Consider the following 22,786-nt stretch of genomic DNA (forward strand, 5'->3'; position numbering starts at 1 on the left):
CTACTTATTTATTTTCAGTTTGAGAGCTAATGATGTGTGTTTCTTTTTTAACGTTTTTATGTGATTAATATAAAAAAAATCCTGTATGAAAATCTTGTGAAAGTGATATTTCAGCATCCATAAATAAAATTCCATTGAAACACTGCCATGTTCATTCATTTATATATTGCCTGTGGCTACTTTTGACCCACAATGGCAGAGTTGACTAGACAGAGGTCTCGTGGACTGCAAAGCTTTAAGTATTTACTATCTGGACCTTTATAGAAAAAGTTTGCCAGCCCCTGGCATGTAGAGTCTGTGCTGTTTACTTACAGGTTACAACAGTTTGTAGAATGATTCTGTAACAGTATAGTCTTCAACTGTTTGCCTTTATGACTTTTGATAGGCTTACGCTACCCATGATATCATTTCATTCATGTATTTCTCATTAATAATTCCATTGCTGCTTTCATTCTTATTTCAATTATTAGATAAGAATATGCTTCATTTGATTATATTGTTTAATTTTTATTTCCCTCTCCTGTTATTCATTACTTAATACTTCCCTTGAATTAGTCTTTTTTTAAGGTGCTTTAAAATAATTTGTATGAAAGACTCAACATAAAATTATCCTGCTTTCAATGACCCAAAAAATTTAAAAAGACATAAAGTTCAGGCCATGCATGATGACTCACACCTGTAATCCCAGCACTTAGAGACAGACCTTAGGTGGATCACCTGAGGTCAGGAGTTTGAGGCTAGCCTGGCCAACGTGGTGAAACCTCATCTCTACTAAAAATACACAAAATGAGCTGGGTATGGTGGCGGGCATCTGTAATCCCAGCAGCTTGAAAGGCTGAGGGAGAAGAGTTGTTTGAACCTGGGAGGTGGAGGTTGCAGTGAGCTGAGATTGTGTCATTGTACTCCAGGCTGGGCAATAAGAGCAAAACTCTGTTACAATAAATAAATAAGTTCAGCAGATACTTCTTGGGAAACTGTATGCATCTCTAGTAGAGTTAAAGGGTTTTGCAAAAGATAAACATTAAAAAATTATTTATTTGGAGTGAATCTTTGGTGAGTTTTTATGACTTTAATTGCATCAAACACGGAATGCTGTGAGAGTCAATAAGAAAATCTTGTAACAGAAGAAAATCAGTCTCTTTAAATAAAAAACCCATAAATTTATTGCAAATCTAGAAGTACCAGAATGTCACTAATACAGAACAAATCAGCAGTCTTGTTTTCGTTTTCCTCCAAACATTTAAAACCTTGATTATTGACGTACTGAAATTGGCATACATTTTGTTTTCATGCAGATAACAGAATAGACATGGAGCAGATCCCTCAGAAATAGTTATAAATATTAAATTGTATTGAACATTCATAGTAAAAAATATATTGTAAAGTGCTGAAGTCATGTAAGTCTGCAAAACTGCCACAAGCTCAAAGTTCTTCTCAAGCAGTGACAGAGATTTGCTACATCCACCTTGTTTTAGGTATGCCTGTTTTTGACAGACTCTTTGTCATTTCCTCCCCCACCCTCCCAAAGTTTTATAGATTGTCCTATTTCTATGGCTGATTAAATGCTATACAAAATGTAGCAGGTGGTGATGAATTATGCCACTTTCATTTCAGTGCAGAGAAATATTCAAGCTTGTGTGTACCTGTAACCAAACTAGGCTTGTTATGTTTTCCCCCTGAGTTGTCATAAATTAACATTAACGATGAATAAAGATGGAGCAGCAAGCATTGACCATCACCTGCAGGGCGAGATTGTGGTAAAATAGGTGAGTAAAAAGTCACCCATTATCCTGACACTTGCCCTCTTTACAGAAAGCTGCTAATGTGAGAAATACTATACATGTAGTGTAACTCAAAAAAAAAAAAAAAAAAAGAAAAAGAAAGAAAAAAAAAATACAACAAACAATGACCACTTACCCAATACCTCTGGCAACTTAGAACAATCAAGTCAAGTGTTATAGAAGATATAAATTGCAACTTGTAACTCACTATTACATAAATGTCTCTGTTCCCCCATGTGAAACACAGAAATGCTTCAACAATTAGATGTTTTTTTCTTTAAATCAGAAATGCTTTAACAGTTTAATGAAATATAATTCTGATCAAAGAAGTTCCTCAAGTATTCTTTGATGATAAAACACATTAGTTTTGAAAGCTAAGGCGATTTGCTATCCATTATTTTTTCCACTTTAAATGGCACATGTTGCCCTTAATCAAATGGAAGAATCATGACGACTTGGCCTTTTATGAAAGAATTTTTACAAGATAAGATGTATTCTGTGAGGCATTTAAAGGATGCAGAAAGGAGGTAAAAATGATGTCTCCGATTTTCTTTCTTTTGCTTATTTTAATCATCCTTGAATAACTTAATAATAAATAGTGGTTTAAATTAAAGACACTACAGTCACATATTTCTGCATAACTAAACGCAACAGGAAACATATGCCGTTTTGTATATTCTGTGTTGAAATACTCCTGGTAAGGACTGGCCATACAAAGAAGTGGTAATCTTCACATTTATAAGTTCAAGTTATAGAGAGACTTAAAATTTGTTTATTCGTAAAATGTTTGGTCTTAAACTGTACTTCCTTTCCATGTAGTATGTGGAAAATTCAGAGGCTGTTATTTGTTAATGGGAATCTCAGTATTTTACAAATTTTTTAAAATGATTGAAGTCTTCTTTTTTTTTTTTTTTTTTGTGGACTGGTCAATTTCATTTCAATGACCTGGGCTAGATGTTGTTTTATTCAAGATACTAGTTGATTCAGACAAGACCACAGGAAGAAGAGAAGAAAAAGAAAATCATTTAAACCACGTGAAAGCTTTTACAACCACTTTGCCAGTTCATGTCACTATTTTAATATCGGAATGTGAACCAAAGAGTCTTTTTACATATCTTTCGTATTGCTACTGAATACAGCCAGATTTATATATGGAAGAGTGCTTGGTTTTTTTTTTTTTTTGGCTTTAAAAACAAGCAAAAAGGAAAGCTTAAAAAAAAGATGTTGGTAGTGTTCTCCACATACACATTCCCTTTAAAATGTAGTTTTGAAAGTAAAGTGGAGGGGTTGGCTCCTTTACCTGCTGTGTTCCCGCTGGGCCCACCCCATCCCTTTTCAGCCAGCACAGTGGCTGCTGCTGTAAGAAACTGTGTCATACCGGCTCCATTTGCACCTGAACTCTGTGCTCATTTTTTGCAAGATCCATTTCCAGAAAGTCTTCAGGTATGTCCTCTAAAGTCTTCCCACGATGGCTCACTACCTTTGTTTCACCTGAATGAGGACGTGGGCACAGTCCCACCTTGCATGGTCTCACCAGGGCGAGGCACACAGCAGCCAGGGCCATGCCAGCTGCACAGGAGTAGAAGGCCCTGCTGTAGATCTTACTGTGGTCCACCAACAAACCTGGAAGAGAGCATGGCACCTGTTAGCAGCATCCTTTCTAGACATAAGCCACCCAGGTGACCATTACATTCAGAAGCCTCTCTGTTTCCTGGCTTTCCTTGTTTTTTTTTTATGTTTCTAAAGAAAAATGGGTGTTGGCCGGGTACAGTGGCTCAAGCCTGTAATCTCAGCACTTTGGGAGGCTGAGGTGGGCGGATCACAATGTCAGGAGTTCGAGACCAGCCTGGCCAATATGGTGAAAACCTGTCTTTACTAAAAATGCAAAAATTAGCTGGGTGTGGTGGTGCATGCCTGTACTCTAACTACTCAGGAGGCTAAGGCAGGAGAATTGCTTGAACCTGGAGGCAGAGGTTGCAGTGAGCTATCATGCCATTGCACTAGGCGACAGAGCAAAGACTCCATCTCAAAAAAAAAAAGAAAGAAAGAAAAAGAAAAATGGGTGTTAAAGGCAGAAATCTTTGCTAGACTGGAGAGGAGAAAGAGGCAAACAATATACTTGTTCTTCTTGGGCTAAGTCTGTCCTACCAAAGGATCTGAAACCTGGAACATTTAGATGCATGCTTATTTTAAAAGGTAATATTCTTCAGTAGGAAGGAAATGTATTATTTTCACTTGAGTTCACTTTAGGTATTTTTTTTTTTTTTTGAGATGGAGTTTTATTCTTGTCGCCCCAGCTGGAGTGCAATGGTGCAATCTCAGCTCACTGCAACCTCTGCCTCCCTGGTTCAAATGATTCTCCCACCTCAGCTTCCCAGATAGCTGGGATTACAGGTGCCTGCCACTATGCCTGGCTACTTTTTGTATTTTTAGTAGAGGAGGGGTTTTGCCATGTTGGTCAGGCTGGTCTGGAACTCCTGACCTCAAGTGATCCACCTGCCTCGGCCTCCCAAAGTGTTGAGATTACAGATGTGAGCCACTGCACTTGGCCCACTTTAGGTATCTTTTAACAGGGGGTGAGATTTCTAATCACAAACACTTTAAAAACCTATTTGGGATCTAAGATATGAAACATACCTATGTCCTCCTGCAAGGAAATATCTGTACAAATCAATTAGGTATTTACAGAATGTTGCTGTATCAATCCCCAGATACCTTTCCTAAGAAGGGAAGATGACTTACAGAAGCCCGTTCTATGATTCCAAAAGTCAGGTGGGCTATGAAGGTGATAAATGCATGAGTTCCTGTCTAGCATGCGAGAAGGCAAGGTGATAGAAAAGGCCTGTGCCAATCTGGACTACAGGCACAGCCTCCAGTCTTGATTTGACCACCAATTTACCATTGAGCTTTGACTTAAATTCTTTGGCCTTCAGTTTCCCCATATTTAAATTAAGAGGGCTGGCTCAGGTAACTCCTAATCCCTGACAAAATTCAATGGAAGTATAAAAGCTCTAAAATTCAGTGGAAGTATAAAATAGCAATAAATTTTTATATGGCTTCAACGGGAAGCTAGCACAATTCCTAAGGGAAAGTAGACAAGCATTTGTATTTTGTGTATTTAAATTACCTGCAAGGGGTGGTCCAGCCAGTCCTGATATGCTCTGAATGAAGATGTAGACCCCAGCTGCTGAAGACATCTTCTCAATGCCCACTACATCATCTTCAGCAAGCAGTGGAATGTGGGTTCCTCCTATTGTCCCAACCATAAACCCGAAAAATATGCTACAGGACATTAGACCCCAGAATTCAGTAGCAAAAGTAAAGGCAAACAGAGACACAGTCAGTAAGATGACGCAGATGAGCTCAATGTAAATCTTACGAATGGGCTCTCTGTTGAGGACAAAACCAGCTCCGATCCTCCCGAAAACTTCTGTGATGGCCATCGTAGATAATAAAAAAGCAGCGCGGTCCTGGTCGATGCCCAGACTAATGCCCAAAGGAATGATGTACAAGGAAGGTGCGAAGAATCCCAGTGTTGCAAACAGACCAAATAATGCATAACAAATAAAACTTTTCTCTTTCAAAATGGAGAAGTCTAATAGCGGGGCTTTCTTTTCACTTGGCTTGGGGCTGGCCTTTACCAGGACCTGCTGCATGTCAGCCTTCAGCTCCAGTTCTGTGTTAGTATGGCTAGGCACATTTTTAGGTGAGGTAGTTAGTTCTACTCCTGAGTCAATGGAGTCTATTGAGGTTCGTGTTTTCTCATTCTCAAGCATATACTGAGCTTCCTTCCGATTTTCCTGGATGACTACTTTTGGTGACTCTGGTCCTCTGATGATGATTGGTCTGAGCAGAGCTCCAAAGATGACAATGTTTAACTGTAGTAGGCCCACGAAGAGGAGGCTGTATCTCCAGCCAATGTTCTCCTTCAGAGCCATGATTGCTTGAATAGGCAGGAGTGAAGAAGAAATAAAATCTAAGGTCAATAATGGACTCAAGACCCAGGAGAAACCATCAAGAAGAAATATGGATCTAGATTTCATTATAATTTTTGTGGAAATTTATTATACTCAGCAGTATGAATGTACTCAATCTTTTTTTTTTTTGAGATGGATTCGTGCTCTGTTGCCCAAGTTAGAGTGCAGTGGTGTGATCTCGGCTCACTGCAACACCTCTACCTCCTGGGTTCAAGCGATTCTTCTCAGCCTCCCAAGGAGCTGGGATTACAGGTGTGTGCCACCATGCTCAGCTGTTTTTTATGTTTTAAGTAGAGACAGGGTTTTGCCATGTTGGCCAGGCTGGTCTCGAACTCTTGACCTCAGGTGATCCGCCCACCTCAGCCTCCCAAAGTGCTGGGATTACAGGTGTGAGCCACCAAGCCTGGCCAAAGATTTTGTTTTGAGATGATCTACACACAGATAAGAAGGCTCTCTTGGGAGAAGTTTTCAATTAGCAATACTTGCACCTCAGATAAACCTCACTGGCTACGACACTGCCACTGTGCAAAGCAGAAGGCTGTCTTTATTAGCATAATCTAAATCCACATTGAATGTAGCTCTTTTGAAAAAATAGAGGACATGACAGGTGTAAACAGTTGCAAATCATTAGATAATTCTGAATGCATGTGTTCAGAAAGCCCTATCATTGCAGATGTGCCCAGTTAGGAATTCAAACCTATTATTAAGGTGGTCTGAATTCCTAAAGTGTGGGTTAGGGAGGACAGATTCTAAAAATGAGCTGGAGAAGAGATGGTAAATAACCTCTCCCTACGCATACACTTAAAGTCATCCATCCTGTTGGCAAAAATTGCTGTAGCAAGACCACCTGAGTGGCGTCCCTCACCACATTAATGCTCAGACTATTGTAGTCCACCTACCTGGTGCGAAAGCAAACACAGCAAAACATTCTCCTGTGGAAGCAACAGCAGTGACAATGGAACGTCTTTTGCCAAAATATTGTGACAGGATGGTTACAGTTGGGAGAAAACTAAAGCAGTATCCCAAACCTGTGGAGGAAAAGTCACAAAAGCCAGTGAGACCCACACACTGCCAGAGACTGGAAGGAAGCATTCAGAGATCTGGGATTGTTGCGCTTTTGCTTTTGAATCCATGTTCTGGGAGCGAAGTAATTCATTCTGCACAAATGTGATGTTGCAAAGAAAAATGGGCTCCATTAAAAGTCTGAATAAACTGCAGTGGTTGTGTCAGGATACTGAAAGGCTAAAAACATTTTTCTTTTCAAATATATATAATTCACAATGGATGAAACTATTATTGCATTAACTTTTATATGAGATTTTTATCTAGAAAGAAATAAGTCATTTCATATGTGCAGATACATAGGAAAAATTTAGTCTGTAAATCTTAACAACTGTATGTGTGTATCTATTATCTATGAGGAATATGTGGCCTCCTTGTACTGTTCATTTCACTTTATTTTTTTTTTACACACAGGGTCTTGCTTTGTTGCCCAGGCGGGAGTGCAGTGGTATGATCACAGCTCCCTGGAGCCTTGACCTCCCAGGCTCAAGTGATCCTCCCACCTCAGCCTCCAACGTAGCTGGGATCACAGGCACACACCACAATACCTAGCTAGCTTTTTAGTTTTTGTAGACATGGGCTCTCCCTATGTTGCCCAGGTTGGTCTCAAACTCCTGGGTCAAGCAATCCTCCTGTCTCAGCTTTCCAAAGTGCTGGAATTATAGGTGTGACCCGCCATGCTGGCTACTCCTTGTAAATGGAAAGAGGTTTTCTTAGGCTCCCAAGAATAAGTCTAGCATGTTGCACTTCCCCTTCAGCCCTGGATACTTAGACACTGATCTTAGAAATACTGGCTGCAGAAATTCATCTCACTTTGTAAAAGTGACATCTTTTGGCTGCAAATACAGCAAAAGAGAAGTTATCATCATTGGTGACGATCAAACAAAAACTCTTGGGCACTTGAGAATATGACATCTTTTGGCTGCAAATACAGCAAAAGAGAAGTTATCATCATTGGTGAAGATCAAACAAAAACTCTTGGGCACTTGAGAATAGGTTCCCAGGTCCCCTGAAGTCCATATTGCTCAGTCAAAACTACTGATCTGAGACACTGTTCATGTTAAAGAAAAAAAAAAAAAGAAAGAGACAGGAATACAGTTTGACTTTAATTTCCTCCTTCCCCTTCCTTATTCTTCAAACTAAGAACTAGTTCTAGAGAACTTCTGAGCCAAAGAGGAACACTTACCAGAGATGATGCCGATGGCGACATACATATGAGAAACTTCTTGTGAGAAGGAGGCAGCCACCATGCCGGTGCTGACAAGCAGCCCCCCCAGCATCACCACCAGACGGTGTCCGAAACAGTTGCTCAGGACTGTGGCGAGGGGAGCTGCCGAGAAAGAACAGAAAGTGGTATTTTAACAGAGGCTTTAGGGTTACTTCCATACATAAGACTCCTTCCTTTACTTCTTGCATCTGGAGAGATGATGTCCAATATAAATACGGCTGGGCGTGGTGGCTCATACCTGTAATCCCAGCACTTTGGGAAGCTGAGGAGGAGCATCACTGGAGCCCAGGAGTTTGAGACCAGCCTGGGCAATATGGTGAAACCCCATCTATACAAAAAATACAAAAATTAGCCAGGCATGGTGGTGAGCACCTGTAGTTGCAGCTACTCGGGAGGCAGAGGTGGGAGGATTGCTTGAGCCCAAGAGGCAGAGGTTGCAGTGAGCCAAGATTGCACCACTGCACTCCATACTGGGTGACAGAGTGAGACCCTGTCTCAAGAAAAAAACAAAGCCAAACCTTAATACATTTCATGCAAAGTCAGTGCAGGAATTATTTTATTATTTGTTCAAATTCAACACAATGTATCAGGCTCCTGAAAGAAAGCCAGAGTAACAGTGTAAAACTTTTATCTGTATTTTTAGATGACTCTGACTCACCATGAGCATCTATAAAATTAGATATGTATTTAATTTATGTTATTCTATGATAAAAATTGGTTTTCCTATGATTGCTTGAAACATCATTTTTTCTCTACTCAAATGTTTTGGATTCTTTTTCGAAAGCTCCATTTGGGGATCAGACTCTAGTTAGTTTGTTTACAGGATGAAAGAATGTGAATACTCAGTTACGCACTCCTGAAGGAGCATTGCTATGGGATAGATAATTGAAAGTGAATCATCATTTGCTTAGCTTCTATAAGCTGTATCCCCTGGGACATTTAAATCTGGCAAATTAGTTTCCTAGTTATAGATTACTTAATATTAACTTGAGAACACTGACATAAGTGAGCCATTGAGAGTTGGGTCGAAGAAGAACATGATAGAAGAGGAAGTGGGAAAAAAGGATTCCATTTTTTGGCGTTAGTCCATGTGTATCTTCTATGTTAACTATTAGAATACAAAGCAATCTTGGATGTAGCTCATAATAAAAGCACACTCATCGTTTTGAGCCAGGATGTTGGCTCAAAGCATTAACAACTAGAATAATAGCATTTGGAAGAATTATCTTCTGGTATAATAGTATTAAGTGGAAATTTTGTATTGACTACATTTTTATTTTTGGTTATAAAAGACTTAAAACTTAAGCTTTGGGATTTTCCTTTTATTTAGATTGCCAAATATAACATTTTAGTCCTAATTCATTTAAATTATCTTTCTAAGAAGGTAATTAAGTTTTCCACAATTTAAAAATTATCTTAATACTTATTAAAAAAAATTTTTTTTTTGAGATGGAGTTTCTCTCTTGTTGCCCAGGCTGGAGTGCAATGGCACGATGTCGGCTCACTGCAACCTCCACCTCCCAGGTTCAAGTGATTCTCCTGCCTCAGCCTCCAGAAGAGCTGGGATTACAGGCACCTGCCACCAAGCCTGGCCAATTTTTGTATCTTTAGTAGAGACGGGGTTTCACCATGTTGGCCAGTCTGGTCTCAAACTTCTGACCTTGTGATCCGCCCACTTCAGCCTCCCAAAGTGCTGGGATTACAGGTGTGAGCCACCACTCCTGGCTGCAACTTTTCAAGTGATTCTTATGCCTCAGCCTCCCAAGTAGCTGGGACTACAGGTGCAAGCCACCATGCCCAGCTATTTTTTTTTAATTTTCAGTAGAGATGGGGTTTCGCTATGTTGGCCAGCCTGGTCTTGAACTCCTGACCTCAAGTGATCCACCCACCTCAGCCTCCCAAAGTCCTGGGATTACAGGTGTGAGTCACCATGCCCAGGCATCAGCAACTTTCTGATATTAGACAGTGACTATATCCTTACCTCCTCACAAAAGGGGGGTTGACTGCTCTCCTCAAAGGAATCTACAGAATCCTAAGAGTGCAGACAGCAGATGTTTAATACATGTGTGTTAAATTGAAGGCTGTCATGGCTGGCAAATAAGGCTTTTTCCTTCAGTGCCTTTTATTTCTTGCCAATCCTCAATGCTCTGAAACCCTGTTAGTTGAGGCTAGGAAGGACCAACTATCACATAAGGGAATGAATGCATCAGTCACACCAACTACCATTACCTAGGTAGGCAAATTAAAAAGGGTCTACACTTTTAGGTAGGCTGAGAGATATACTAACCTGAAAAGGTTAAGACAAACACACAGATTGAGATTATCCATGAGATTCTGCTGTTGGATTCATTAAAACTGTCCATTAAGTCATTAAAGAAGACACCAAATGTCTTGATGATGCCGTAGGTGAAGACTTCAATGAAGAAAAATGAAACAGCTACCGCCCAGCCCCATCCTCCATCAGGCACTTGAGTATACACGTTGGCTTTGGAACAAAGCTTTAATTTATTTTGGGTCATTCTTAATCTGAAATAAAAAGTTAAAAAACAATTCAGATCAGCAATAGCATGAGGGTTGATGATTCTCATACTCTTTAGCAAACATGACAGATAAGAACTACTTACCCCATTTCTTAGGTTGTTCAATGTATGTATGTATGTATGTATGTATCTATCTATCTATCTATTTTCTGAGACAAAGTCTTGCTTTGCCACCCAGGCTAGAGTGCAGTGGCACGATCTCAGCTCACTGCAACCTCTACCTCCCAGATTCAAGTGATTCTCCTGCCTTAGCCTCCCAAGTAGCTGGAAGTACAGGTGTGCACCACCATGCCTGGGTAATTTTTTTTTTTTTTTTTTGAGATGGAGTCTCGCTCTGTTGCCAGGCTGCAGTGCAATTGCATGATCTCAGCCCACTGCAACCTCTGCCTCATGGGCTCAAGCAATTCTCCTACCTCAGCCTCCTAAGTAGCTGGGATTATAGGCGCCCACCACCATGCCCCACTAATTTTTGTATTTTTAGTAGAGATGGGGGTTTCATCATGTTGGCCAGTCTGGTCTTGAACTCTTGACCTCAAGGGATCCACCTGCCTTGGCCTCCCAAAGTGCTGAGATTATAGGCGTGAGCCACCATACCCGACTGACTGTTGAATATTTAAATCATGTACAAGTAGTATAAAGCCTTTGGATAATTTTATGCATATATACGTTTACACAAATCTTGGTATTGCCCATGGGACCCCCTAAAAAGAAAGTTAAATGTGAAAGACAAATAGACATGAAGAACCAGGGCAGAATATTTAGAAACATATTGGAGGACACTGAATGGCCTCCAGACCAAGTATTAATGTTGACCTTGAAGGAGTCAACTTAGGCAAAAAAAGACTGCACTGACCATCAGGAATGTTGATCAGAAATAAAGCCTAGAAAATGGAGGCTGATGGGCATGGTGGTGGGCGCCTGTAGTCCCAGCTACTCAGGAGGCGGAGGCAGGAGAATCGCTTGAACCCAGGAGGCATAGGTTGCAGTGAGCTGAGAGTGAGACTCCATCTCAACAACAACAACAACAAAAAAAAAAAAAAAAAAAAAAGGAAAGAAAAGAAAAGAAAATGGAGGCTGAAGAGCAAACATTAGCTGTGTATCCAGCAGCTTCCACCAAGTGTCTGTGATACCATATGCATCTCTGCTTGATATCCCTGGACACTGCGGTCAGTCACCCAGCTAACTCTTTTTCCCCCCATTTCCCACTCAGTAAGCAATATTCTGACTATGATTTGGTGTCCTATGTGGAGGTACCTACACAGACAAGAGTGTTACTATAAATCAAAATGTGGGCATTCTGTCTTCTGGGAGTTTGTTAAGCAGGAGTAATTTCCTCAAAGTTGACCACCCCTTGGTGTAGTAGGAATTGAATTTCCAAGTACATGATGATATTCTAGAATATGGTGTCTAAATAAGGTACCATTATACAAACCATCTGGGCACCAATTAACTGGGTTACCCCTGACCTCACTGTGCCTCTCCATTCAAACTGCAAGAAACATCAGAACAAGCAAACCTGTACCTAAACACCACTAAGAAGACACTGACATTGACATTGGTTTAGCTTAAGTCTTCTGGATTGGTCTCTAGCACATGAATACTGTCTTTTTCAAAGCCTCTGTAATTACATATACTTTGAAACAGTCATGTGTATTTTTAGCCTAACTAAAAAGCAATGTTACCTATAATAATCAATGAGTCCATGGTCTTAGAGTTCTTAATGAAAATCAACAACCTCAAGTTTAAGAATTCTTTACATACGACCCAAAGCAATCTACAGAGTGGATTCCTATCAAAATACCAATGACATTCTTCACAGAAATAATAAAAAAAAAATCCTAAAATTTGTTTAGAACCACAAAAGATCCTAAAGCCATTCTGAAAAAAAAGAACAAAGCTGGAGGCATCATATTAACAGACCTCAAAATATATGACAACACTACAGTAATCAAAACAGCATGGTACTGTCATAAGAACAGACACACTGACCAAAGGAACAGAAGAGAGAACACTGAAACGAATCCATGTATCTACAGCCAACTGATTTCTGGTAAAGTGCTGAAGATGTTCATGGGAGAAAGTTTAGTCTCTTCAATAAATGGCAATTTGAAAACTGGTTATCAATACAAAGAATGAAACTAGACCCCCACCTTTCACCCTATACAACAATCAACTCAAAATGAATCAAAGAGTTAAATATAAGACCTGAAACTATAAAACTACCAGAAGAAAATATAGGGGAAACACTTTAGGACATTTGAGGAAAGATTTTTATGAATAAGACTGAAAGAACACACACAACAAAAGCAAAAATAAACAAATGGGATTATATTAAGTTAAACAGATTCTGCACAGCACAGGAAACATATCAACAGAGTGATACTGGGCAAGGTGGCTCAGGCCTATAATCCCAGCATTTTAGAAGGCCAAGGTGGGTAGATTGCCTGAGCTCAGGAGTTCGAGACCAGCCTGGGCAACATGGTGAGACCCCATCTTTACTGAAAATACAAAAAATTAGCCAGGTATGGTGGCACACACCTATAGTCACAGCTACTTGGGAAGCTGAGGGACAAGGATCATTGGAAGCCAGGAGGTGGATGTTGTAGTGAGCTGAGGTCGTGCAGCTTTACTCTAGCCTGGGTCACAGAGGGAGATTCTGTCTCCAAAAAAAAAAGAGTGAAGGCTGGGTACAGTGGCTCACATCTGTAATCCCAGCACTTTGGGAAGCCGAGGTGGGTGGATCAAGACCAGTTCAAGACCAGCTCGGCCAAGGTGGTAAAACCCCGTCTGTACTTAAAATACAAAAAATTAGCCGGGCATGGTGGTGGGTGTCTGTAATCCCAGCTACTCAAGAGACTGAGGCAGAGAACTGCTTGAACTCAGGAGATAGAGGTTGCAGTGAGCCAAGATCACACCACTCCACTGCAGTCTGGGCGACAAAGTGAGACTGTGTCTCAAAAAAAAAAAAAAAAAAAGAGTGAAAAGACAACCTACAGAAGGATAGAAAATATTTGCAAACTATTCATCTGACAGGGGATTACTATCCACAATATACAAGGAATTCAAACATCTTACAGAAAAAAAACAAAACACACAACTCCCTAAAAATCTGATTTAAAAATGGGTGGATAATCTGAACAGACATTTCTCAAAAGAAGACATACAAAAGGCCAATAAATATAAAATGCTCAACATCACAAATCATTAAGGAAATGGAAATCAAAACCACAGTGAGGTATCATCTCACCCCATTTGGGATGGCTACTATCAGAAGACAAAAGGTAGCAAATGCTGGCAAGGATTCGGAGAAAAGAACTGTTATACACTGTTGGTGGGAATATAAACTAGTACAGCCAATATGAGAACAGTATGGAGGTTCCTCAAAAAACTACAAATAGGGCCAGGCACGGTGGCTCACACCTGTAATCCCAGCACTTTGGGAGGCCAAATCAGGTGGATCACCTGAGGTCAGGTATTTGCAACCAGCCTGGCCAACATGGTGAAACCCCATCTCTATTAAAAATACAAAAAAAAAAAAAAAAAAATTAGCCAGGCGTAATGGCATATGCCTGTAATCCCAGCTACTGGGGAGGCTGAGGCAGGAGAACTGCTTGAGCCCTGGAGGCAGAGGTTGCAGTGAGCTGAGATTGTGCCACTGCCTTTCAGTCCGGGTGACAGTGCAAGACTCCATCTCAAAAAAAAAAAAAAAGAAAAAGAAAAAAGAAAAGAAATTATAGGGGTGTGGTGGCACATACCTGTAGTCCTAGCAATTTGGGAGGCTGAGGTGGGAGAATTGCTTGAGGCTGGAAGCTGGAGGTTGCAGTGAGCAGTGACACACCACTCCACTCTGGTCTGTGTGACAGAGTAAGACCCTGTCTAAATTTTTTTTTTAAGTTGGCAGGCATGGTGACTCATGCTTGTAATCCTATCACTTTGGGAGGGTGAGGTGGGTGGATCCCTGGAGGTAAGGAGTTCAAGATAAGCCTGGCCAACATGACAAAACCCTGTCTCTACTAAAAATACAAAAATTAGCCAGGCATGGTGGTGGGTGCCTGTAAGCTTAGATACTCGGGAGGCTGAGGCAGGAGAATCACTTGAACCTGGGAGGCGGAGGTTGCAGCGAGCCGAGGTCATACCACTGCACTCCAGCCTGGGCAACAGAGTGAGACTCTGTCTTAACAAAAAAAAAAAGAGGCCAGGTGTGGTGGCTCATGCCTATAATCCCAGCACTTTGGGAGGCTGAGGTGGGTGGATTACTTGAGGTAGTTTGAGACCAGCCTGGCCAATGTGGTAAAACCCAGTCTCTACTAAAAATACAAAAATTAGCCCGGCATGGTGGCACTCGCCTATAATCCCAGCTACTCAGGAGGCTGAGGCAAGAGAATCACTTGAACCTGGGAGGCGGAATTAGTGTGTGAGTCACCGCACCCAGCCTGCTCAGACTTTTTCAATGGCTTTCCTCTTTCTGAAGGATAAAATCCACTCATGAACGACACGTTTGGTGACTCACACCTGTAATCCCAGCACTTAGGGAGGGTGAGGCAGGTAGATCACCTGAGGTCAGGAGTTTGAGACCAGCCTGCCCAACATGGTGAAACCCCATCTCTACTAAAGATACAGAAATTAGCTGGGCATGGTGGCACATGCCTGTACTCCCAGGTACTCGGGAGGCTGAGGCAGGGGAATCGCTTGAACCTGGGAGGTGGAGGTTACAATGGGAGCAACCTGGGAGCTGAAATTGTGCCACTGCACTCCAGCCTGGGTGAGAGAGCGAGACTTCATTTCAAAAAAAAGAAAAAAGAAAAAAATGCACTAATTAGTCTGACTTTTAACGTTCATTGTAACCTATCTTTGTAGCCTCATTTCTTCTGGTTCTGACTTGACTCACCTGCCATGGTCAAAGCCACATCCTCCTGACCCTCTAGTCTCTACCCACCTGGCTGTGGCTATGCCCTCTCCCCACATAGAGACCCTGCTCCGTGACATCCTTCTTTCCCCATAATGCTTCTCCAACCAACTCCATCTAAGGTCTTTCTTCTTCAGGCGACAGATATCATTTAATGACGAGGTATTATTTACTTTTATGTGTCTTATTTGCTTGATTAAATTATATGCTCACAAAATCTGAGATCTATTTCTCTTTGTACAACCTCATGTCCCTGGACCCTGCCTGTACCTTGTACACAGCTTGTGTTTATTTTTGAAACAAAATACCTATCAAGTGCCAGGTCCTCTGCTTTCACGGCACGGACACTACAGCAAAAAGGCCAAGAGATGGTCTCTGCTCCATGGACTGAAATATTTGCTGATGATAATGCTAAGGAAAATTAGTGCATCTGAAACACATCCTATTTAAATGATTCATCCACAGCTTGCCAGAGTTCAGCACATTTTTGACAAGCAGTCAGGACTCAGTGGGTACTACGTCCAAGGTCAAATTGGCACAATTGTTCTAACCCAGAAAGGTGCCCAGAATGTCTGAAGCGTTTTAACGGAGGGCTCAGGACAACCTTGAAACAAAATGTATAGTGATAAAATTTGATAAAGGCCCTAGAGAGATGTGGAGTGCACTGGCACAATCATAGCTCACTACAGCCTCAAAACTCCTGGGCTCTTGGCACGTCCAAGAACTGAAAAAAAGAAAAAAAAAAGATTAAAAAAAAAACAAAAACTCCTGGGCTTGGGCTGGGCGCCCTGGCTGACACCTGTAATCCCAGCCCTTTGGGAGGCTGAGGCGGGTGGACTGCCTGAGGGCAGGAATTCAAGATCAGGTTGGCCAACAGGGTGAAACTCTGTCTCTACTAAAAATAAAAAAAATTAGCCTGGCGTGGTGGCGTGCACCTGTAGTCCCAGCTACTCAGGAGGCTGAGGTGGGAGAATTGCTTGAACCCAGGAGGCAGAGGTTGCAGTGAGCCAAGACTGTGCCACTGCACTCCAGCCTGAATGACAAGAATGAGACTGTGTCTCAAAAAACCAAAAACAATAAAACTCCTGGGCTCAAGTGACCCTCCACCTCAGCCTCTTGCGTTTCTGGGATTGTAGGTGTGTGCCACCATGCCCGGCTAAGTTTTAATTTTTATTTTTTATAGAGACAGGGTGTCACTATGTGGATGTGGATTGCATTTAGATGAGTGGGACAGATTGCAGTTTTTGTATAAGCTGAGATTACCTGCCATCATCAGAAGGCTCTGTCTGGCCAGCACTGAAGTTCTGGTGCTAGCTGCCGCCAGAACTCTCTTCCCTTGCCTGTGTCATCAGAGGTTTACACGTGCAAAACGGATGGGGTTAGGATCAATCTGTAACCTCCAAATGGAGTTAGAATTACTGAATATTAAAGCTGAAGGGGAAATTTGAGCTTAGCTTGTTCAATTTCTCTTTGTAAAATCTTACTCATTTTGCAAAATAGGAAAACTGAGCCTTAAGAGGTGAAGGGACCTGACTGAAATAGTCCAGTATTGAATCTCCTGCCTTTCCAGGGCTCCCACTATACAAGCCTACAGGAGAGCATTTTATTCTTTATTTTTATTTTATTTTTTACTGCATAATTTATATAAAGAATTTATTTATTTTATTTTGAGAAGGAGTCTTGCACTGTCACCCAGGCTGGAGTGCAGTGGCGTGATCTCGGCTCACTGTAACCTCTGCCTCCCCAGGTTCAAGCAATTCTCCTGCCTCAGCGTCTTGAGAAGCTGGGATTACAGGCACCCACCACCATGCCTGGCTAATTTTTGTATATTTATTAGAGACGGGTTTCACCATGTTGGCCAGACTGGTCTCAAACTCCTGACCTCAAGGGATCTGTCTGCCTTGGCCTCCCAAAGTGCTGGGATTACAGGCATAACACATAGTGCCTGGCCCGTCCCTGGCATTTAAAATGCTCTCCAGGCTGGGTACTGTGGCTCATGCCTGTAATCCCAGCACTTGGGAGGCTGATGGGCAGATCACTTGAGTTCAAGAGTTGGAGACCAGCCTGGCCAACATGGCAAAACCCCGTCTCTACTACAAATTCAAAAAATCTAGCTGGGCGTGGTGGCCATAACCCATAACCCCAGCTACTTGGGAGGCTGAGGTAGGAGAATCGCTTGAATCCAGGAGCTAGAGGTAGCAGTAAGCCAAGATTGCCCCACTGCACTCCAACCCTGGGTAACAAGAGCAAGAATCCGTCTCAAAAAAAAAAAAAAAAAAGCCAGAGAAGGAAGCGTTTCACACAGAGATTGTGAAGAAACGATTTTTCCCAGAGAGAAAAGCTCACTTGACCCCCATGCGTAAAGAAGTCTTTGAACTGTTTTGCCATTTACCTGTGTGACCTTGAGAAAGTCACTTCACCTCTCTGGGCTGAGTTTCTCATTAGTCAAATGGGAGGCCGGCCTGGTGAATCAACCTTAACAGCTGATACTTTTGCATTTTGGACTGAATTCTATTAATCAACTGATGGCTCAGGTGAAGCCTGGTGGCCCAAGGAAACTGAACTAGGAGAAAGTGTAAACGTTAGATGGTTCCTGCAAACATAGGTGTAAAGTAGCTAGCTGGTCATAGCTTAGCTCTATTCTATGACAGCTGCTTCAAAGATGGTGGACTTTTCTTTTTCTTCTTCTTTTTTTTTTTTTTTGTATTCTGTTTTTGTTTTTTGAGACAGAGCTTTGCTCTTGTTGCCCAGGCTGGAATACAATGGCACGATCTTGGCTCATTTCGAACCTCCGCCTCCCGGGCTCAAGTAATCCTGCCTCAGCCTCCCGAGATTTTAAAATAAATATAGATTTATTTTTTTTAAATACCTATTTTTTTCTAAAAAAAAAATAGAGATTATACGCACCTGCCACCATGCCCAGCTAATTTTGTATTTTTAATAGAGATGGAGTTTCATCATGTTGGTAAGGCAGGTCTCGAACTCCTGACCTCAGGTGATCCGCCTGCCTTGGCCTCTCAAAGTGCGGGGACTATAGGCGTGAGCCACCATGCCGGCATTCTTTCTTTCTTTCTTTCCTTTTTTTTTTTTTTTTTTGGAGACAGAGTTTTACTCTTGTTGCCCAGGCTGCAGTGCAATGATGTGATCTTGGCTCACTGCAACCTCCACCTCCTGGGTTCAAGTGATTCTCCTGCCTCAGCCTCCCAAGTAGCTGGGATTACAGGCATGCGCCACCACGCCCAGCTAATTTTGTATTTTTAGTAGAGATGGGGTTTCTCCATATTGGTCAAGCTGGTCTTGAACTCCTGACCTTCAGGTGACCCACCCACCTCAGCCTCCCGATGTGCTGGGATTACAGGCGTGAGCCTCCACACCCAGCCTCTTTCTTCTTTTGAAATAGAGATAGGGTCTCCCTATGTTGCCTCAGCTGGTCTGGAACTCCTGGGCTCAATCGATTCTCCTCCCTCGGCCTCCCAAAGTGATGGGATTACAGGCGTGAGCCACCTCGCCTGGCCAGATGGTGGACTGTTTATTTTTCTTTCTGTTTCCTTTATGAGCCCCTGGTGAGTAGTTAATTCCTTTGCTTTTTTTTTTTTTTTTAAACTCTGCTTTATGTCTGTGCTATTCTACTCTAGCTAGAGCCGCATATAACTTTTACCTGCATACTTGAATTTTTGGACAGAAGCTTTCTTTTCTTTTTATAACTGAGATCTCCATCAAGGAAAGACCCTGAACCCAGTCCTACCCCAAGGTTTATACCTTTATCATCCATCCTAAAGCATTCTATGTCCTATCATATTGAACTCTTAAGACCACAATATAAAGTAGTAACAGGATAACCTAGTTTCTAAACCTTCCTAGGTGATGAATGTCTGCATTTTGCATTTAGGATTGCACAGAGAAGGTACTTAGAGGGCAGTTATCAGCTCTTTCCCGACCCAGTCTCTGGCTCAGCACTTGGCACACAGCATGTGCTCAATAAAAGTTCACTAAAGAAAGTATGAGTTTTGGGGAAACTGTTGGTATTTAGGAGTACTTAAAGTAATGTACAGATACTCATGCCTTATAAAACTGAGTCATAAGGGGAGGAAGTCCTTGGTTGCAGAATAAACCCCTTCCTGGACTCCTTTCTTTTTTTTCCATTCCTTCAGCAGAAGACCAAACCATCTACCTCTGCAAACAAAGCAACTGAGGCCTGAATTTTGAACTCATTTATGTAGAAGCATTTATAAGTTTCAGGATATGAAAGTTTATCTGTCCACTTCGGTTCTGTGGCCATGTGAATTTATCCCTCCCGGATAGGGATATTTTTCAGCTGTGTGGGGATCTAACTGGTGAGGCAAGTTGAGTTATCCTGCCAGTTGACCCCTGCTTTACAGATGATGGAATCTGGGCAGATCGCTTCTCCATTTTCAATGTCAATGTAAAATCAAGGTAAATGTAAAAAAGGGAGTTGAACCAGACTCTGATGAACTTAGATCTCTTCCTGCCTTAAGAGCCTATACTTCTATGATAGCCTTTGACCCTCACTTGCTTTAATCATTCTAAGCCCTTTGAAGGCAAGGCCCAAGAGCTGGTTTTCTTAAAGCCCTTAGGCCATATTTGTTCATTTCTGTTTACCATTAACTGGCTGTACAATGTTATCGAGACCACTGAATCCTGAACTTCTATCATCTATAAAGCACGGGTTGTCAGGGCAGTCTCTCAAGCCTTTTACAACTTATAAAACTCTCCAATTCTGAATGGGGGCTCCTGGCAGCCATCTTCCCTTCACCCTAGTGTTCTTCTGGAGGAAGTACAATGACAAAATCCACAGGCAGTGTGGAGGATTTCCTAGTAGCATGTGGTTATCTTAAGTGTCCCCTTAACTAAATGGGTATTGGCCGGGTGTGGTAGCTCATGCCTGTAATTCCAGCAATTAGGGAGGCCGAGGCAGGAGGATTGCTTAAGCCCAGGAGTTTGAGACCAACCCCGGGAGCATAGTGACCCTATCTCTACAAAAAAATTTAAAAATGAGGTGGGAGGATTGCTTGACCCCAGGAGGTTGAGGCTGCATTGAGCAGTGATCACGCTACTCTACCCCCATGATGGGAGTGAGACCCTGTCTCTAAACAAATAAATAAGTGGGTATCTTGCCAAAGGCTTGGAAATCTGCTATCCTTGGGAATTTCACTGTGATTTAATTTGTTGAGAGAACATTTGGCCTGAGGGCATGAAAAAATTGGATTATTGTAGACCATCAGAGTGTTATTCTAGGGTCAGTTCAGAGCAAGGTTCAAAATGCAGGCTCTGGAAGGAAATGGGATGGCTACTGGTGTAGGCAGACCCCCAGTGAACGCACTGTAGATTTCTTTTCTTCTTGAAGGCATAGCCTGAAGAACGGCTTTGACAAGTTGTTTCTGGCCCAAGTTGTCAAAACCAGTCTGTATTCGGCTAAAGTTCATTTGCATCCTCTATTTAAAAAAAATTCCCAACCTAACCTGGATGGCTGCCTCACGATGTTGAATCACTTGCTACAACCGAGTCACCATTTTATAAGACTATGGTGTTGACACCTGAAACCCTAATTTAAGTGTCCTCCTCAGGAGTTCCACTGAGGAAAGTCCCTTTTTGGAAACCACAGAAGGAAAACTCAGGGTTAGGGGTACTCATTAAGCTGGAAGGAGCTTTACCACTTGGCTGCATTGTTTATTTACATACTGCAAGTTCCTATCTTGGACGCCCTTCCTTTCCTTATGAGAAGAGGTGTTTCTATTATATCATCTGACTGGATGTATTGTTGACCCCGAAAATGCCACGTAACGGTGCTTGGGACATGGGGCGATGCATCGTTTAGAGATTTCAGCATAGGCACTTGGCATCTTTTTTTTTTTTTTACAAACAGGACACCTACCTTACCATGATATGCAAAAACAATCAGATCACTGAGAAATCGCATTCCCAGTGTAGAAACCATCTCCTGCGAGAAGGAGCTGGCACGAAGTGTCTAACCGTGCAAACAAAACCGGCTTCCAGGTTGACAAGTTGAAATTGCTCTTCCCCAGTTGGCTCCGGGGAGCTTTTTCTAAGACTGACGCCCCCATTGCTTGCTGACATTTTATAGACGCCACCTAACAAACTTCTATGACCTGTCTTGCTAGGGTTAGGGGAATAAAAAGACGACAACAACCTGGAAGGAAATAACCCATTTCCTCTGCAAAACCATCTTCCCTTGCTACAGAACTGCTCGGCGACATCAGCGCTTCCCCGCGATTTGCAGCCCGGGGAACCTTGAAGTTGCGCGGGACCAGCCGTCAGCCGCTGACAGTTGTGACCGTCCAGGTAGAGGACCCGCGCTCTGCCGGAAAATCCCTGCCTTCCATCAAGGGGGCAAACGTTGGCCGCCCCAGGGAGTGCTGTATTTGGGGGTCGGGGCAGGCAGGGAGCCCCATTTTCCCTCGCGCTACCTCAGTGGCCGCCCTGCGTGCGCGCGCCAGCCTGGGGAAGGAAGGTACCTCTGACATTTCGCTCCTGCGACGCACAGGCAACTTCATGCGGAAAATTCGCGGAGGGGCTGAGCCCGGAGCCCCCGACTCGCCCGACGTCCCGGAGTCCCCAACCCGGGGCAGGGGGCACTCAAAGGCCATGCGTGCCTTTAGGTATCTTCCGGAACCCAACTGTACCAGGGTCACGGACATTCAACTCTCAGCTACCCACACCGGCGAGAGCGCGTCATCCCGGTGGCCCTGGGCATTCCTAACTGTCAGAGTGAATATTTTTGGGAATAACCTCTCCAAAATGTGAAGATGTTCAGTGGTCTCCTCCGCCTCCCATCCCCAAAAAAGACCCCAACACATATTTTTAAAAAAACAACCCACACCCCACAATCAAACTTTTAAACATGTAAAATAATAAACCAACTCACCAAGTTAGAAGGGAAGAGAATAAACCCCAAAAGGCTCCCAATAAGGCGGAGGCTTGGCCTCCCCCTCCTTATAAGCCGCTCGGTAACATGAGAAAAGGATTAACCCCTTAGGGGGCGGTCCCGACTCTAGCGCAAGTTGGCTCCGGCTGGCGAGGCCGGATCGCCCCGGCCCTCCACCCACTCCCGCGACTCGGGCACCCGAGCCACACCCTCCCCCCGCCCCCCACCCCGGCCGCCTGCGCCCCAGGCCGTGCGTGCTGCCGCCCGCGCCCCAGCCCCGCGTCGCTGCCTAGCTCTTATCCTATACCGGCTGCAGCCGGTCTCTGCCGGCCTCGGGGGCGCGCCGCCGCCGACCATGTGCTGCGAGCGCCGAGCGCAGCCAAGGAGG

General features: G+C 42.9%; 2 protein-coding genes and 1 non-coding gene across 9 annotated transcripts in view; 1 reads left to right on the plus strand and 2 right to left on the minus strand.

Moving 5' to 3' along the window:
• Nucleotides 1-22,786, plus strand: part of ARSG (arylsulfatase G) — a 145,641-nt gene that overhangs the window by 7,174 nt on the left and 115,681 nt on the right. The gene's annotated exons all lie outside the window — the stretch shown is intronic.
• SLC16A6 (solute carrier family 16 member 6) lies at nt 1,140-22,440 on the minus strand. Of its 2 annotated transcripts, none has more exons than XM_002748659.7 (6): nt 22,399-22,440; nt 10,336-10,574; nt 8,007-8,150; nt 6,658-6,786; nt 4,909-5,724; nt 1,140-3,404 (listed from the first exon to the last, which is right to left on the minus strand). In XM_002748659.7, the coding sequence occupies exons 2-6, from the start codon at nt 10,565-10,567 to the stop codon at nt 3,154-3,156; spliced, it is 1,572 nt and encodes a 523-aa protein (XP_002748705.1). In that variant the 5' UTR covers nt 10,568-10,574; nt 22,399-22,440; the 3' UTR covers nt 1,140-3,153. The 2 variants fall into 2 exon arrangements, with proteins under 2 accessions (XP_002748705.1, XP_078230629.1); XM_078374503.1 differs by lacking the exon at nt 22,399-22,440 and adding an exon at nt 14,344-14,430.
• On the minus strand, nt 6,151-6,291 carry LOC118154168 (U4 spliceosomal RNA). Its single transcript, XR_004744064.1, has one exon. It is a non-coding gene; the product is annotated as a U4 spliceosomal RNA (small nuclear RNA).

The sequence above is a fragment of the Callithrix jacchus genome, chromosome 5 (assembly GCF_049354715.1).
Source record: "Callithrix jacchus isolate 240 chromosome 5, calJac240_pri, whole genome shotgun sequence".
Classification (NCBI taxonomy): domain Eukaryota; kingdom Metazoa; phylum Chordata; class Mammalia; order Primates; family Cebidae; genus Callithrix; species Callithrix jacchus.